The sequence below is a fragment of the Scyliorhinus torazame genome, chromosome 12, assembly GCF_047496885.1.
Source record: "Scyliorhinus torazame isolate Kashiwa2021f chromosome 12, sScyTor2.1, whole genome shotgun sequence".
NCBI lineage: Eukaryota > Metazoa > Chordata > Chondrichthyes > Carcharhiniformes > Scyliorhinidae > Scyliorhinus > Scyliorhinus torazame.
The window spans coordinates 6,469,991-6,489,197 of NC_092718.1; the positions used below are offsets into that span (position 1 = coordinate 6,469,991).

The window sequence follows — 19,207 nt, forward strand, 5'->3', positions numbered from 1 at the left end:
TCACTGACTGTCTCCACTGGAAAGAGGCAGGTCATGTGTGTGGTGTCCTTATATATGGGTTGGTGTAATGCCCCCCTGTGGTCGTGTCACCTCTGTGTGTATCGTGAGTGTCCATTGGTCGTGTCCCATCTACGTGATCCATTGGTTGAGTGTGTGTGTGATGTCGCTGGTGCTCCCTCTAGTGTCTAGCTAGCCTACATGCATTTACATTGATGCACATCATCACATCCCCCCTTTTTTATATGTTACATATATCTGTACACTTTGAGAAAATTGAACAAAGAACAGGTAGATAAGTTAAGGTATATACAAGTCATGGGAACAATGATTAAACAATAAGTCCAAATAATTTGTGTGAGTCCAAAAACCATCACTCATCATGGTCAAATGTCTCTCTTGGTTATGAACGCCATCAACGTCCCTGTGCCACAGGAACCAAGAAGTGGTCAAATCACTTCGCTGTCTGATATGGAGTCCCTTTCTTTTTCGATGTTTGTGATGGTGCTGTCGGATGGCATCTTGTAGCTGATAAGGTGTTGACGTTGAAGAGGTACCATCAACAGTATCATTCGATGTCATGGATGTGCCATATGTTGAAGTTGGATAAGACTGTACATACTGGTTCTGGCCACGTGCTGTGCAGGAAGGGTGATCCTGCTGAGAACCGTTGAAGCTTGTCGAATTGGAAACAGAATTGCTGCTCGCATAAATACCTGGTGATGGTGTGAAACTAGAACCTTGCATCTGATAGGAATATGCCGTCTGGCCAGGCTGGGATGCTGCAAATCCTGGGCTGTAACTAAGGCATCCAGTCTGTAGTGCAGATTGCGCTTGGCTTGAGGTAGTCCTCCTTCGGTCTTGATTCCATTAGTGGGCAATCCGTAGTGCTGGCGTGTTTGAGAATATGCTGCATAGACTGCTGGCTGCTGCATGCCTGAATACTGGGTTTGTCCAGCATGAGCTGTCATTGGCTGCACTGCTGGTGTGGAACAAATGTGTGGATATAGCTGTGGTGAATATTGGTGTATTCCTCTTGGACTGTAGCCACTGCTTGTTATTACTGACCCAGTGTAATTGTTAAGTGATCCATCTCCTGTCGTTGTGGCATCTGCTGTCACCCTGAGCGTGCCATCACTGAGGTTGCGGCACTCCCTGTCTGGAGTAAAGTCCGGCTCACGTGAATCAGAGTCGGCGTTTGGTTGCTCCCCATCTGGAGTCTGGTCTGTTTTACCTGAGTCAGTGTTGGTTTGTTGATGCTCCCCGTCCGGAGTCTTAGCAGGTTCACTGGAGTCAGCTGACATTTCTTGAAGCTGCACGTCTGGAGTCGGAACATGCAGGAATGCATTGACTTGTGGAGAGGTTCGAGCGATTGAGGGTGGAAGTATCGTGGTGTCACCGGAGTCACCAGTGGTCTCACAGTGATCGTCGAGTGCCTCTGTACACACTAGCTGAGGTCTGTCACTTTGCACATCTTGCATGGGAAGTGGGATGCTGTCGTCACTCGTCTCACATACCGTGGGTAGAGCCTCAGTAGCTGCTTGTTGTTCACTTGCGTTGGGTAAATTGTCAGAGTCTTCATCTGGTGGTGCAAACAATGTGGGTGGACTGTCATTGTCTTGCTGTTGTCCTTCATTTGGGCTTGGACTGTCATCGTCGGTTTGTTCTTCACTGTAGCATGATAGACCGTCATGGTCGTCCTGCTGTGCACTGGAGCATGGTAGACTGTCATAGTCTTCTTGCTGTTTACTTGAGCATGGCAGACTTGCATCGTCTGCCGCTAGTTGGTCAGAGGAGGTTGCTAGACCCTCATGGTCTTGTTCCTGCAAGGACTGCGCTCTGGAGTCTTGCGTTTCTTCTATCGTGGAGGCTGTCCACGAGCTCGCTGTGGAGGCTTGTGTCACTGGAGTCACTTCTTGTTCATGCAAGGACTGCGGTGTGGAGTCTTGTGTGTCTTCTTTCGTAGAGTCGGGAACCCTGAGCGGTGCGTGGACCACGCTCTGTGTGGCAGCAGGCCGCTCTCTGTGGGTGTGTACCGCTATCTGTCTCTTGGTTTCAGGCTGCAGCATCATCCTGCACTCACGAGTCGGGATGCCGTAGATGCTGGGCTGAAGATCCTCAAATCCGAAGAACTCGTCGTCGGGGTCGTCAATGTGCAACACGTCTAGTTGTGGCTCGGATTTGGTACTGGGGTAGCCTCCCAAGGTGAAAGGTTCGTCCGAGTCGTAGTCTTCTTGGACAATATCATCACTGTTTGCGTCGGAGCTGTCATTGGGCTCACAAGGTCCAGAGAAAATGTAAAGGTTGGTTTTGAAGTATTCAAGGTCGGAATCATCGGTTTGGGCGTAGGTAACTGCTTGTTGCAGGGTTCTTCAGAGGTTAATTTCATTTCCTGGTTCAATTTGAGGCATTGTGCTGTCATTCCAGGTGAAAGAAGGTTGTTTTACAGCTTTAAAATATTTTTTCTTTGATTCGGCACATTTCCCCCTTAAATGGGCGTGGTCCAGGGCCTCTGACGTCATGACGCATGTGACATCATACGTAGGAAGCGTCGGCGCATGCGCAAATGGATCTTCCCGTTCTGCGCGCTTCTCGCAACTGCGCAAGTGCAGTCCCTTTAGAAAGATGGCCGCCGATCAAAATTGTTCTCTGCTCCAGGATCTCGGCATCGAGGTGAGTACTGGCGCTTCTCTTACCTTTTCTTGCTGGTTGGAGTGTGTTTTCCTCATAGTATTTGCCGAATTTGGCCAGGACTGCCTGGAAGTCACTCCTGTTCTGCCCTTTGGAGAACTTGAAATTTTAAAAGATTTCTTCTGCTCTGGCACCGGCGATGGTGAGCAGAAGCTCTGTTTCTCAGCACCGGCCACGTCTTGTAGGTCGGCTGCTACCAGGAAGATTTCAAACATTTGCCGGAATACCCGCCAGTTTTCGCGGAGCTCGCCGTGGCACTGGAGCTGCTGCGGAACCCGGATCTCGAACATCTTGCCTGGGTATCGTTGCTGGTTGTCACTGTACGCTGAGGTATGGCTATCTGGATTGAAACAGTTCAGTCCTGGTACCATGATTTGTTATGTTGTAGGTGTAACATAAGCGGCTTCCTTGTGGTGCACTTGACAAAGGAAGGTTCAGACGTGGAGATAACTTCAACACGTTTATTAAACTATTTACACTTCTATTCATCGGGTTCGACACTACTGCTATTCCTACTATAGCTACCCAGATGGACTAACCAGCTGCTGCAAACCACGTGGTGGGTGTAATATTGAATCAACCCTGTGTTTGTACTCACTCACTGTCTCCACTGGAAAGGGGCAGATCATGTGTGTGGTGTCCTTTATATATGGGTTGGTGTAATGCCCCCCTGTGGTTGTGTCACCTCTGTGTGTATCGTGAATGTCCATTGGTTGTGTCCTATCTAACTGATCTATTGGTTGAGTGTGTGTGTCATGTCTATGGTGCTCCCTCTAGTGTCTAGCTAGCCTACATGCATTTACATTGATGCACATCACCACAGTATTCATTCAGTACCTCGCCCATTTCCTCTGGCTCCACACATAGATTCCCTCCCCTGTCCTTCAGTGGGTCAACCCTTTCCCTGGCTACCCTCTTGCATTTTTTGTACGTGTAAAAAGCCTTGGGATTTTCCATAACCCAATTTGACGAAGACTTTTCATGGCCCCTTCTAGCCTTCCTGACTCCTTGCTTAAGTTCCTTCCTACTTTCCTTATATTCCACACAGGCTTCGTCTGTTCCCAGCCTTCTAGCCCTGACAAATGCCTCCTTTTTCTTTTTGACGAGGCCTACAATATCTCTCGTTATCCAAGGTTCCCGAAATTTGCCGGATTTATCCTTCTTCCTCACAGGAACATGCCGGTCCTGAATTCCTTTCAACTGACACTTGAAAGCCTCCCACATGTCAGATGTTGATTTGCCCTCAAACATCCGCCCCCAATCTTGGTTCTTCAGTTCCCGCCTAATATTGTTATAATTAGCCTTCCCCCAATTTAGCACATTCATCCTAGGGCCACTCTTATCCTTGTCCACCAGTACTTTAAAACTTACTGAATTGTGGTCACTGTTCCCGAAATGCTCCCCTGCTGAAACATCTACCACCTGGCCGGGCTCATTCCCCAATACCAGGTCCAGTACCGCCCCTTCCCTAGTTGGACTGTCTACATATTGATTTCAGAAGCCCTCCTGGATGCTCCTTACAGGGGGAAAATGTTTGCATCCTTTGAATTACATCAGACCTCATGAGATGGCAGTGGAAGGGGGTACAGATAACATTGGGGGGGACATTTCCGCTCCTGTTTTAGGGGGGCAGGGTCAGTGGTGGGGGCGGACAATCCTGCTGGAATCTCAAAACAGGTTTCACAGCCAGTGGGATTTCCCGTGAGGATTCTCCCTGCCGGGCATCACGGTGGCGCAGCGCAAGGTGCCAGGTCCCTGTCCGTGCGGAGTTTGCACGTTCTCCCCGTGTCTGTGTGGGTTTCGCCCCCACAACCCAAAAGATGTGCAGGGTAGGTGGAGTGGCCACGCTAAATTGCCCCTTAATTGGAAAAACTGAATTGGGTACTCTATGCCTGATAGTCCCCTCCACCCCATCTTCCACGCCCACTGTGACACTCGGCAGAACAATCAGAAAGTTCCGCCCTTTCTGTTTATCCGGAACGCTACCAACTGGGATTTTCTAGTAACTGGTATTTCTGGTGTTGGGTTTTCCATTGCCCCGTGCTGGTAATGGTTTGGTGAAGAATGGAGCGCGGCTGAAACTCATCATGCCCCGTTCCGGCGGCAGGATGCAAATGGGTGATTACGATTAATGGGCTGGAAATCCAAGTTTCCACCCCACCCCCCTCCATTATGCACTGACCCCCCCCCCACCCCCACCCCCCCCCCCCCCCCCCCCCCACACACAGCGGGAATCCTCCTGGCGGGAATTGGTGGAGGTTTCCCAAGCATGGCCGAGGGGGTCTGTGCATGACTGAGGTGCCCCCCCGAAGCCTATATGAGGGCCCCCTATCCCTGGCAATGCAAATCCTGCTCACCCTCCTGCCCGACCCCCCACCCACTGACATCCCCAATCTCCCCTTCAGACCCCCCCAACTGAAACCCCCCAACAGCGACCCCATCAGACCCCCCAACAGGGATCCATATCAGACCCCCCAACAGAGACTCATATCAGAGACCCCCACCTGAAAAACTGAGGATCAGTCCAGTTCAGTTACACATCACACTGCATTTTTACTCCAGAGACAGGTGTTTTGTGGATTGTTGATGTATCTTTCTCTTCAGGCTTGAATCCATCTCAATTACTCTGTTTTGATGCTAATCACATTGTTTATACTGTTGTTATGACTGACAGTTCCTCGCCACATCAAAAGCAGCTAAGTGCTTTCTGATATAGAAAGCCCTTTGAGGTGTACAAAAGTGTATTCTAAGCCTTTAAAGTGTACTGGGCTTTCAAGGAAGCCTCTGACACTTGTAACATCTAATGGTTTAAACATTCTTTCTCTGAGGCAGCAGATGTTAGGAAAGGGTAAGTAAAATGCAGTGATTTTTCATTATACTGTCTGAACTGTTCTTCAGCTCTGTTGGGGGTATCTGTTGGGGGTATCTGTTGGGGGTATCTGTTGGGGGTATCTGTTGGGGGTATCTGATGGGAGTGTCTGTTGGGAGGTCTGATGGGGGGCATGTTGGTTTGGGGCAGGGTCGGGTCACCCTTATGCATGCGTACTGTGGGGGGAGGGGGTGATGTGACCTGTTATTCCTATACTGGGGGGCGGGGGAAGATTCCTCTGCTTGTCAGCGGAGGGGTGGGCAGGATTTGTGCTGTTGGGGGAGGGGAAAATGCCGTCAGACCTCAGACCGCCCGTTCAAAATGGTGGCCCAATACCGGGATTCCACCGGAATTCGGTGTGCTCTCCTCCATGTATAAATTAGCATGTTAAAGGAGAGAAGGTCGCACCTGCACACCACTCCTAGCGCCAGCGGGGAGCAGAAACAAGTCTCGCCTGGTGGGAGCACATATTCTCAAGAATGGAAAATCCCTGAAACAAATCTTTTCTTTACCAACCAGAAGCGATTATGAAGTTATCCGGATCCAGTACCTGAATATTCTATTGTTTTATACTTTAATTGAGGTTTTAATGTACTGTTGAAGATTACGAGTAAAATAATACAGTTCTTTACTTCCCGAGTCCTTGTATAATAGTTCATGCAGTAAATATTCTGCTATATTCCACTGGTAAATGGAACTCCCCATTAGCCAGCTTCCGTTCACTGACCGGCAGCCCCCCGGCCCCCACATGCTCGATAATAAAGATTTTATTCTATTTACAAATATATGCACAGTTTTGAACATTTTCCTGTGATTAGGATCAAAGATTGATCAATATAGGTATTGGATAGCTATCACTTATAACTGTGAACATAATTAAGTGGCACCTACGTGACCTCATTGCAGTTTAGACAAGATATTGCATTTATGGCATTAATAGTGCTCTACTGGGGCTGTACGAATAGAAATTTGGTTTCAAAAGAATGGTAAAATCAAGTGTCATTCAGCAAAAGTTTAAAATATTTCAACAATATGGGCAGCATGGTAGCACAGTGGTTAGCACAGTTACTTCACAGCTCCAGGGTCCCAGGTTCGATTCCCGGCTTGGGTCACTGTCTGTGTGGAGTCTGCACGTTCTCCCCGTGTCTGCGTGGGTTTCCTCTGGGTGCTCCGGTTTCCTCCCACAAGTCCAAAGATGTGCTGGTTAGGTGTATTGGCCGTGCTAAATTGCCCTTAGTGTCCAAGAAGGTTAAGTGGGCTTACTGAGTTACGGGGATAGGGTGGAGGTGTGGGCTTGGGTGGGGTGCTCTTTCCAAGGGCCGGTGCAGACTCGATGGGCCGAATGGCCTCCTTCAGCACTGCAAATTCTATGAAACTGTGAAGCACAGGTATAATTCATTGATAGTGACAGTTGGAGTTTGGTGACCGAGGGAATTTAAGAGTTAAATTAAATTTCTATCTGAAGTCTTATCTTTCTTTAATTTAGCAATTGTGGGTGTTGGAAGGTGGTGAGTTTTAGTTTTAAAATAGGTCCCAATACAAGCCAGGCTGCAGCTGCAACTAATTAACTAGAGAACTGGCATCAATGGGTTTTCTGGGATTAGTTTTACTAGAGTACAAAAGTAGGAATTCTTCAAGTGCAGCTGGTCCGCACTGGAGTGTGAAAGAAGTCGGAAATTGGTGTCTGAGGGAGCTTGGAAGCTTCCGAAAGAAGAGTGGCGGTCTTGGTAAGACATGGTGAGCATCTCTACTGTCCTTAACATACCCTAAACTAGAGGAAGTAAAAGGAAAATTTATGCCAGGGCAGTTCGACCATGTGGAATGCTCCTCTTGTGCGATGTGGGAAGTCGGGGATGCTTCCAGTGTCCAGGGGGACCAGGTGTACTGGGCGTGTTTCCAGCTGCAGCTACTTGAAATCTGTGTTTTGGAGCTGGTGTTATGACTGGAGTCTCTGTGGAGCATCCACAAGGATGAGATCTTTCCTCATGGGGAGCAGGTATAGTGAAGTGATCACAGCACAGGTAAAGTGTGCACAGGCAGAAAGGGAATGGGTGACTGACAGACAGAATAAAAGCAGTGAGCAGGTAGTGCAGGAATTCTCTGGGTCCATCTCCCTCTCTCCATATTGGATACTGTTGGGGGAGATGGTTTCTCAGGGGTATGCAGCAGGTGCTGGGAGGGGGGGGGGCTATTGGGGGTTCCTGAGTAGTCTGCCCCTGAACAGGGTAGTGTCTTGCCTTGATGAGGTGGGTGCGGAGGGCTTGAGGACCCCGTAATCGGTAAGTTAGGGTGTTGGAAGGGTCTACGGATCATGTTGGGGGGGGAGGGGTCAAGAGATCGGGCACCATTTAAAAATGGTGCCTTGAACTCTTCCTGCACTGGCGAGGGGAGCTCCGCAGTGCATGAAATGAAGGTAAGTCCGTCCTTCGCGGCGTGTTCCTTACTGAGGACTGGAAGAAGAGTCCCGTTTAATAGGGTTGTTGTATTCGGCGCTGCAAGCACTGGGAAACACCCGGTTAAACGTGGTCACAACGGGACTCTGTTGTTTTCCATTAAATCATGCCCCATGAAGGGCAGCACGGTGGAGCAGTGGGCAGCTCTACTGCCTCAGGGCGCTGAGGTCCCAGGTTCGATCCCGGCTCTGGGTCACTGTCCGTGTGGAGTTTGCACATTCCCCCCGTGTCTGCGTGGGTTTCGCCCCACAACCCAAAGATGTGCAGGGTGGGTGGATTGGCCGCGCTAAATTGCCCCTTAATTGGAAAAAAGTAATTGGGTACTCTAAATTTATATTAAAAAATAAACATGCCCCATGTGCTTTTCAGCTTGAGGAGATCCTTGCCGGGTGGAGCTCAGAAAGGGCAGAGAGTTTAGAGAAGATTTGAGAGAGAGAAAATCTGAGTTCTGATCTGCCTGTCTCTGAATCCACAATTCTTCCCAAGTAGGATAGTTTTTTTTAAAAAGGAGTAATAATATTTTATAGCAGAGCAGTCTCGTGTGAAGACAAGAAAGAGGCTGAAACAACCCAGTGGAAGCAGCTATTTGAAGACATTCAGCCAGAGTCTGAAGGGGTTCCAACCAGAGCCAAATCTGTTTTATACAGTAAGTATATTTTAATTATTGCTAATTTTAAGGTGGGTTGAGAGCTTTATTTTCTTGTTGTTTTATAGGAAAGTGAGTAGTAGTGTTTAAGGTGTAATTGTAAGCTGTTCTTTTTGGGTGTGAAGTTAAAAAGTTTAATGGTGTATTCAGAATAAAGTTTTGCTTTAAAAATAACCACGCCCTATTTCTTTGTGCAATCACTCCTGGAGCGAATCATTCTTACCGCACGACCGCACAGTCTTACAAATAAAATATAATATTAGGGTTTCAGTCCAGTATCCTAGCAATTGTTAGGGTCTGAGCTGGGATAGTAATATTGATTTTTTTTTTAAGGAGCTTAGTAACTATGCAGTGTTCGGAGAGGGAACGTGTACAGTGGGCACTGCATACAATTAGTAGAACTAGGATCCATTTGTCTCTTGTCTCCATAAAATGGCAAAATCAGAAAAAGCAAATGTAAAGATTAAATCTAAAATAAAAGATAAAGTTGGGAATGGGTGATGAAATGACCAATTTGCAGTGATTCTGATGAAACACAATTGAGGAAAAAAAAGTAGATGAAATTGAGCATTGCCAAATCTAAAATATGATAAAACATTGAATTAACAAGAATAGCATAGGAACAGGAGTAGGTCATTATTTCTTGTGGGCCTGTTCCGGATTCAATTAAATCATGTTAACTGTGACGGTGATCCATATACCAGCCTTTTCCATCCCCATATCTCTTAATATCTTAGTTAATAAAAATCTATCACTCTCAGAAGCAAACTTCAGTCTCACGGCACCGAGGTCCCAGGTTCGATCCCGGCTCTGGGTCATTGTCCGTGTGGAGTTTGCACATTTTCCCCCTGTTTGCGTGGGTTTCGCCCCCACAACCCAAAAATGTGCAGGGTAGGTGGATTTGCCACGCTAAATTGCCCCTTAATTGGAAAAAATGAATTGGGTGCTTTAAATTTAAAAAAATCTCAGAATCAAATTAACAATTGATCTAGCATCAATTGCAACTTGCGAACCAGAGTTTCAACATTCTACCGTCCTTTGCCTGATTCACTCCGAAAATGCCTGGTTCTGATTTGCTCCCTAGTCCTTGTGATGATGAAGGAGTTTCAGACGTATTCTATTATGGTGCAGTAAGGGTTAGAAACCTGGGTTAGTGTGTGTGACTGCTGAAATAATGTTTTAAAACAATCCTGGTTTGAAAGGTTGGGAGTCAGGGGTGTAATTAAACCATCGTAAAAAGCTGGGCTGATGGAATTTTGTTTTGATGAAGGGGATTCCCTGTGGAGTTAATTAGATTTCAGCTTGGTGAGATGATGTCATTGCTGGGTGGAGCAACTGCATCAGATATTTCGAGAAAGGAGCTCAGTTCTGAGCTGAATGAAGCTGTGTCCAGAGGTGAAGCAGTTTTGCCCTCACTGCACTACAGTTAAAAGAGATGAACAGTCTTTAAAGCAGTGCAGACTTGTCTGAGAACAAGGGGGAGCTGAAACAAGCTGAGAAGCACCTTCTGAAGACATACAGCCAGAGTTTCTGCATGGGTCTGACAGGAGTCAGATCGTTTCAGTAAAGCAGTGTCAAGAGATCTCTCTTTCTCAAAGAACAGCTCTGTAAAGCAAATATTCCTCTCTAACATTGATAGTTAAAGTGGATTGAGAGCTGAGATGGTTAAGTTTCTTGTTATTTAAGTGCGAATAAAGATAGCAGTTCACAGAATCACAGAGTAATACAGTGCAGAAGAGGCCCTTCGGCCCATCGAGTCTGCACCAACGCATCAAAGGCCTCACCTTCCCACCTAATCCCACTGCCAGCACTTGGCCCATAGACTTGAATGTTAAGATGTGCCAAGTACTCATCCAGGTACTTTTTAAAGGATGTGAGGCAACCTGCCTCTCCCCCCCTCCCAGACAGCGCATTCCAGACCCGCCTCTCCCCCCCTCCCAGACAGCGCATTCCAGACCCGCCTCTCCCACCCTCCCAGGCAGCGCATTCCAGACCGTCACCACCCTCTGGATAAAAAAGTTATTCCTCAAATCCCCCCCTAAAACTCCAACTCCTCACTTTGACCTTGTGTCCCCTTGTAACTGACCCTTCAACTAAGGGGAAGCTGTTCCCTGTCCACCCTGTCCGTGCCCCTCATAATCTTGTCCACCTCGATCAGGTCGCCCCTTAGTCTTCTCTGCTCCAGTGAAAACAACCCAAGTCTATCCAACCTCTCTTCATAACTTAAATGTTCCATCCCAGGCAACATCCTGGTGAATCGCCTCTGCACCCCCTCCAGTGCAATCACATCCTTCCGATAACTTGGGACCAGAATTACACACAGTGCTCCCGCTGTGACCTCACCAAAGTTCTATACAACTCCAGCATGACCTCCCTGCTTTTGTAATCTATGCCCCGATTGATTATAGCGAGTGTCCCAAATGCCTTGTTCACCACCCTATTAACCTGCCCTTCTGCCTTCAGAGATCTATCGACAAACACGGCAAGATCTCTGGGTGGTACGGTAGCACAATGGTTAGCAGTGTTGTCTCACAGCTCCAGGGTCCCAGGTTCGATTCCCGGCTTGGGTCACTGTCTGTGCGGAGTCTGCACGTTCTCCCCGCGTCTGCGTGGGTTTCCTCTGGGTGCTCCGGTTTCCTCCCACAAGTCCAAAGATGTGCAGGTTAGGTGGATTGGTCACGCTAAATTACCCTGTGGTGTCCAAAAGCTAGGTGGGGTTGCTGGGTTACGGGTTAGGGCGGAGGTGTGGGCTTAAGTACGGTGGTCTTCCAGGGGCCGGTGTGGACCCGATTGGCTGAATGGCCTCCGTCTGCACTGTAAATTCTATGATTCTATGAAAATAAAATATTGGTGTTTCTGTCCAGTACCCTAGCAACTGGTGGGGTCTGGTCTGGGATCGTAATATCCCAGAATCTCAAACCATCAGAATTAGTTTCTCCTTTCTATCCTATGGGTGCGATCTAAGAGTCCGTTCTGGGTGGGATTAGAGGGGTCGTTCCCAGTGCTAAAAGCGCCTGGACCAACTCCGCTAGCTAACGGCACTCTGTTTTGTTTTGGGCCTTGATGGGGAATGCCCCGCTGAGGTTGCACTTAACCGCATTTCCTGCACTCGGGAGTGCCTACAAGCACAAATTTCCAATCTATAGAAATAGCTCATAAAACAGGAGAACTTTGGAAGATTATTGTTAAGTCATCTGTCCTCACTCACATCCTTTTAAACACTGGGATGGAAGCCAGCTGATCCTGGGATTTGTCACTTTTGACAATTATTGTCATCATTGTTATTTTGCTTTTGTAAACATTTTGGTGCGTCCATCCTGATTCAGTGATAGTTTCCTTAGGACTTCCGGCATATTGATCTCTCCTTCTATTGCAAAGAATGATGCAAAGTAATTATTCATCATGTCCTCCATTTCCTTATTGTCATTGACAATATTATTACCAGTTTCGAAGAATCCACATCACTCCTGTCCACTCTCTTTCTCTAACGGTAATGGTTAAAAAGTATTGCTGATTTTAATATCCCTGCAAAGAGGTGAATGTGATTATCAACAGCAGACCGGAAAGGACATGCAAGTAACGTTAAGTTTGTCAAGTACAATGGCAACCCAAGTGTCATGATATTCAAGCGAACATCACAGCACACACACACATACATAATGATAGACAGAGCAACGGACCAATTAGCACACATAACACGACAACCAATCACAGACAAGAGCATACACAGTACAAAACAAGAAACACAACACTTCCTGGGCAGTCCATCAGGAGACGGCACAGGGCAAGGACCTCAAAGCCAGGCACTCACACAGTCACCACGTACTGAGTACCAAGTTTGTTATATAAATAGTTTAAAGGAATAAAACTGCGTTGTACCAATCGCAACCGTGTTGGTTCATCTGTATCTCAGAGCACCCAACACTTCATGGTACCAGAAGTGAATCAAAGCCTACCCACAAATCTGCCATCCTGCGCCATGGACACCGTCAACACACCGCAGCCGTTGCAAGTCGCTGGGAACCTTGGCATAAATTGGACGCTGTTCAAGCAGCGCTTCGAACTCTTTATGGAAGCCAACGAAAAACAGGGCGCCTCGGACAAAAGGAAGATCGCCATCCTCCTCACCACCGCAGGTCAGCACGCCATCCATGTCTACAACTCCCTGGTGTTTGCGGAAGGCGAGGACAAATCTAAATATGTCACGGTCCTCCTCAAGCTCGACCAACACTTCAACATTGAGGTCAACGAGAGCTTTGAAAGGTATGTCTTCCAGCAGCGCCTGCAAGGTAAGGATGAGCTCTTTCAGTCCTTCCTGATGCATCTCCGCATACTCGCGCAGTCCTGCGGTTACGACACCACCTCAGAGTCCATGATCCGGGACCAGATCGTTTTTGGGGTTGCCTCCGGCAGCCTACGCCAGCAGCTTCTAAAAATAAAAGGCCTGACCTTAGCATCTGCAGTTGAAGCCTGTGTCCTGCACAAGAACGCAACTAGCCACTATGCCCAATTTCAGGCGACCGAATTGGCGCAGAGGGGGTCCTACGTGACCAGATCGGCGAGCCAGGTGCCCCACGAGGCCGAACAGGTCCAGGTGATCGAGTTTCTCCCGGCCCGCGGCTCGGACGAGGGCAGCCGTTTCGCGCGCTTTGAGAGGCCTCCCCGCTTGTGCGCGCCAAAACCTACGGCAACACTGAGGGACGTGCTGCGCAGGCGCGCCCGACGCAAGACCGAACTGCGCATGCGCAGTGGCGTAACGAATGCCATGACGTCACGACGTGCGGCAATTGGGGAGCTGCACATTTAAAAGGGCAATGTCCCGCAAAAACCCGACAATGCCTACGCTGTGGCAAGATGGGCCACTACGCTGCCTACTGTCGAGCGGCTCAACCTGTTGATCTTCCGCATCTCCGACAACCTCGCAGGAACGTGCGGACCATTCAGCCTCCACATTACGACATCCAAACCGATGACACAGATGACCAAGACGCCTTCCGGGTTGCGGTCATTGATGGGAACCGGGTCAACACAATCAATCCGGGTGATGAATGGTGTGCCACCCTGACGGTCAACCGATCGCCGATCATTTTCCGCCTGGACACTGGCGCCTCCGCCAACCTCATAGCATGGTCAGCCTTCTACGCCATGAAGGTCAGACCACCAATCCGGCCGTCCCGGTGCAGGATGGTCGACTACAACGGGAACGTTATCCCGGCTATGGGATCCTGCCAGCTCCAGGTGACACACAACACACAGACGGCCACACTCTCGTTCGAGATAGTCGGCTCATCGAAGGACTCCCTGCTGGGCGCACAGGCATGCAAGGCTCTCCACCTCATGCAATGAGTCCACTCTCTCTCTCAGGACGGCACATCTGACTTCCCGGATGCAGAGTTCAACGCACAGCTCCAATCGCTCCTCGCCCACAACCAGGAGGCATTCGAGGGCATGGGAACACTGCCATACACCTACCGAATTCGCCTCAAACCAGATGCCATCCCGGTCATTCACGCACCTCCCAGGGTTCCTGCGCCACTTAAAGACCGCCTCAAGCAGCAGCTGCAGGATCTCCAGGACCAAGGGGTCCTATCCAGGGTCACGGAGCCCACGCCATGGGTCAGCTCCATGGTGTGTGTCAAGAAGCCCTCCGGCGAGCTCCACATCTGTATTGACCCCAAAGACCTCAATAATAATATCATGAGGGAACATTATCCCATACCAAAACGGGAGGAGATCACCAGTGAAATGGCCCAGGCGAAAATATTTACGAAACTGGATGCTTCTAAGGGGTTTTGGCAGATCCAACTCGATCCCTCCAGCCGAAAGCTATGCACCTTCAACACCCCTTTCGGCAGGGTCTGCTACAACCAGATGCCATTTGGCATCATCTCGGCATCCGAGGTCTTTCATAGGATCATGGAGCAGATGATGGAAGGCATCGAAGGGGTGCGGGTATATGTGGACGATGTCATCATCTGGTCCACCACACCGCAGGGGCACATATATCGTCTCCAACGCGTTTTTGCCCGCATACGGGAAAACGGCCTGCGCCTCAACCCAGCCAAGTGTTCCTTTAGCCAGACCGAGTTGAAGTTCCTGGGGGACCATATCTCCCGGTCAGGGGTCCGTCCGGATGCAGACAAGGTGAGCGCCATCACAGCCATGCCGCAGCCGGCCGACAAGAAAGCAGTCCTACGCTTCCTTGGCATGGTCAGCTTCCTGGGGAAGTTCATTCCCAACCTTGCCTCCCACACGACGACTCTGCGCCACCTCGTCAAAAAGCCCACAGTGTTCCAGTGGCAACACACACACCAGCTGGAATGGGAGGAGCTCAAACTCAAACTCACCACTGCACCAGTATTGGCGATCTTTGACACGTCTCGTGCCACCAAAATCTCGACTGATGCCAGCCAATCCGGCATTGGAGCAGCGCTCCTGCAGCGGGATGACATGGCACCATGGGCCCCAGTTGCCTATGCATCGCAAGCCATGACCCCCACAGAGCAGCGCTACTCGCAGATCGAAAAGGAGTGCCTGGGCTTGCTAACCGGTTTAGACAAGTTCCATGATTATGTATATGGTCTTCCCCGGTTCACTGTCGAAACTGACCACCGCCCCCTGGTCAGCATAATAAACAAGGACCTGAACGAGATGACCCCTCGCCTCCAGCGCATCCTACTTAAACTCAGGAGGTACGACTTCCAACTGGTCTACACTCCAGGGAAGGACCTCACCGTTGCGGATGCCCTATCCAGAGCAGTGAGCAGGCCGCCAGATGCGGAGGGGTTCGTATGTCAGGTCGAGGCACAGGTGGCTTTCACATCAGCAAATCTGCCGGCTGATGACTCCAGTCTGGCCCGTATTCGCCGAGAGACTGCGGCCGACCCCCTTCTACAGCGTGTGATGCGCCACATGACAGGAGGGTGGCTCAAAGGGCAGTGCCCGCAGTTCTACAATGTCCGAGACGACCTGGCCTGTTAAGGGGCAGCACGGTAGCATTGTGGATAGCACAATTGCTTCACAGCTCCAGGGTCCCAGGTTTGATTCCGGCTTGGGTCACTGTCTGTGCGGAGTCTGCACATCCTCCCCGTGTCTGCGTGGGTTTCCTCCGGGTGCTCCGGTTTCCTCCCACAGTCCAAAGATGTGCAGGTTAGGTGGATTGGCCATGATAAATTGCCCTTAGTGTCCAAAATTGCCCTTAGTGTTGGGTGGGGTTACTGGGTTATGGGGATAGGGTGGAGGTGTTGACCTTGGGAAGGGTGCTCTTTCCAAGAGCCGGTGCAGACTCGATGGGCCAAATGGCCTCCTTCTGCACTGTAAATTCTATGATAATCTATGATTGATGGTGTCCTTCTGAAGCTGGACCGGATTGTGATTCCGCACAGTGTGCGCAAGCTGGTTCTCGACCAACTACACAAAGGCCACTTGGGAGTCGAGAAGTGCAGACGGAGGGCCCGAGAGGCGGTATACTGGCCGGGCATCAGTGACGATATTGCCAACATGGTGCTCAACTGTACAACCTGCCAAAGGTTTCAGCCGGCGCAACCTCCTGAGACGCTTCTGCCCCATGAGCTGGTGACGTTCCCCTGGGCGAAGGTGGGTGTCGACCTGTTTCACGCGCTCGGCAGGGACTATGTCATCATCGTTGACTACTTCTCAAACTACCCTGAAGTCATACGCCTGCACGATTTGACGTCGTCTGCTGTCATCAGGGCCTGCAAAGACACCTTTGCTCGCCACGGCATTCCGATGACTGTCATGTCGGACAATGGGCCCTGTTTCACCAGCCAGGAATGGTCATTGTTTGCTGCCTCGTATGGCTTCACACACGTGACGTCCAGCCCTCTGCATCCCCAGTCAAATGGAAAGGCGGAGAAGGGCGTTCACATTGCCAAGCGGCTCCTCTGCAAGGCTGCTGCTGCCGGATCGGACTTCTACCTCGCCCTGCTGGCCTATCGCTCGGCCCCACTAGCCACTGGTCTCTCACCAGCACAGCTGCTGATGGGTCGCACCCTCAGAACCACTGTGCCTTCCATCCTGGCACCAACAATAGACCATGCTCCAGTACTGCATCGGATGCAACTGCAGCGCAGTCGCCAGAAGAGGTCATATGACACACGGGCAACTGATCTTCCCGCCCTGGCCCCTGGAGGCGACGTCCACATCCACCTACCAGAAGGTGGCTGGTCAGCACCTGCCGAAGTTCTCCGACGCATGGCTCCCCGCACGTTCCTGGTACGCATGCCTGATGGATCCGTGCGTAGGCGCAATTGCCGGGCTCTTCGCTTACTTCCACGCTCACAACGAGACCTTACACTGACGCCATGTCCTCCTGTGGTTCCTGATAGCGACTTCGTGGAGCTGCCATATACCATGCCCCTTTCGTCGCCGCCTGTGGCCCGTGGTTCCCGACCCACCCTTGAGGCGGTCAACCCGAATTTGTCGCCCACCTACTAGACTGTATTTATGAGACTGTTTACACGTTGAACTATTGCAACCACTGTTTTAACATGTCTATGTTCTTCTCGTTACAGGCATTCGTTTTATCGTTCCACATTTCCACGTTTTTTTTTGTTATGGTACAACCTCGTTAGTATGTCACACCCGACATCGCCCCTTGTATATAGTTATGCCCCATGTACATGCTGTAAATATCACGCACACACACATTTAGCTGCACTCAGTACACATTTCTATTTATAACCACGTAGGCACATAATCTTGTAAAAAAGGGGGGTGTCATGATATTCAAGTGAACATCACAGCACGTACACGGAGGACGGAGTGTTGGAGGAACTTCTTCACCCAAAGGGTTGTGAATCTCTGGAATTCCTTGCCCAGTGAAGCAGTTGAGGCTCCTTCTTTAAACGTTTTTAAGAAAAAGATAGATGCCTTTCTAAAGAATAAAGGGATTCGGGGATATGGTGTACGGGCCGGAGAGTGGAGCTGAGTCCACAAAGATCAGCCATGATCTCATTAAATGGCGGAGCAGGCTCGAGGGGCCAGATGGCCTACTCCTGTTCCTAGTTCTTATGTTCTTATGTACATAATGATAGACAGAGCAATGGACCAATTAGCACACATAACACGACAGCCAATCATAGACAAGAGCATACAAAGTACTAAACAAGAAACACAACACTTCCTGGGCAGTCCATTAGGAGACGGCACAGGGCAAGGACCTCAAAGCCAGACACTCACACAGTCACCACGTGCTGAGTACCAAGTTTGTTATATAAATAGTTTAAAGGAATAAAACTGCGTTGTACCAATCACAACCGTGTTGGTTCGTTTGTATCTCAGAGCACCCAACACTTCACCAAGTGTGGAGAAGAAAGAAAATACTTGTGTGTATCACTGCATGGAGATCATGCTAAGCACTGATAATGTCTTGGGTAGACCACACATGGAATACTGTGTGCAACGTCCCGCACATCCCCAGAGAAATTACAGGCTGGGTAGGGCGAGGGAAAACTGGTCGGCTCGCATCAAAAAAGGACTGAAATAAACTCAAGCATAGACTGACCATAATTTCAAAAACAATATTGGACTCTGCATTGTGGAGGAATGCAGGTTTAAACCAATGCTTCAGGACAAAGGGCTCTGTCAGTAGGCAAAGGAAATAAACTGCCGGGTGACTGATAAACAGTCCAACAAAGTTGCTTTAATTGAAAGTCAACACTTACGGACACAGTAAGCGTCACTTTCGTAGTATCCAGGGCAGCACTGTGATCTTCTCCTGTACATTGTTCTTAGGCCTCGGCGATACGCTGTTTTGTAGCTGATTCTGGAATAAAAATGGTAATTTGCGAAATTGCTGATGGCTTGGCTGTGTGTTAACAAACAATTAAAATAAATTTATTTAACAATTTTTAAAGAGTGCACAAACCAGTAAATACCAGTAAAAACCAGTAAATACCAGTAAAAACCAGTAAAAACCAGTAAAAACCAGTAAAACCCAGTAAAAACCAGTAAATACCAGTAAATACCAGTAAATACTTCAGGGGTTGGTTTAGCACAGGGCTAAAGAGCTGGATTTTAAAGCAGACCAAGGCAGGCCAGCAGCACGGTTCAATTCCCGTTCCAGCCTCCCCGAACAGGTGCCGAATGTGGCGACTAGGGGCTTTTCACAGTAACTTCATTTTATTTGAAGCCTACTTGTGACAATAAGTGATTTTCATTTTCATTTCATTTCAATTCATACCTTTTAAAAATCCTAACAGATAATGAAAAACATACGGCGAAGTCAGCAAAATCATTTACATATTATGCTAAGGTTTGTGGTGAAACCTGCAGATATGTATTTAATTAGTAAGTCTGATATATCCTTTAATGTACATATAGAAAATGTATGGAAGCATTAAAATAATTAAGCTAATTTATTATAGAAGCAAAATTATCTGGAACCATCAAAGCAACATATTGAAACGACTGTAGTTTTAAATGAGCTGCTGACACACAGGGTAGATTTACTGGGGCGGGTTTAGCACATTGGGCTAAACAGCAGGTTTGTAATGTAGAACAATGCCAGCAGCGCGGGTTCAATTCCCG

At 48.9% G+C, this 19,207-nt stretch overlaps 1 protein-coding gene across 13 annotated transcripts in view; it reads right to left on the reverse strand.

Annotated features, from left to right (window-relative positions):
- The window catches only part of megf11 (multiple EGF-like-domains 11), a 664,461-nt gene that overhangs the window by 469,606 nt on the left and 175,648 nt on the right, over positions 1-19,207 (reverse strand). For all 13 annotated transcript variants that reach the window (XR_011933847.1, XR_011933846.1, XM_072470335.1 and 10 more), the window contains one exon: positions 18,343-18,443. Coding sequence is in view for 11 of the 13 variants with exons in the window: in XM_072470335.1 (XP_072326436.1) it covers positions 18,343-18,443 (101 nt within the window). In the remaining 2 variants the exon portion in view is untranslated. The remainder of the gene's footprint in view (positions 1-18,342; positions 18,444-19,207) is intronic.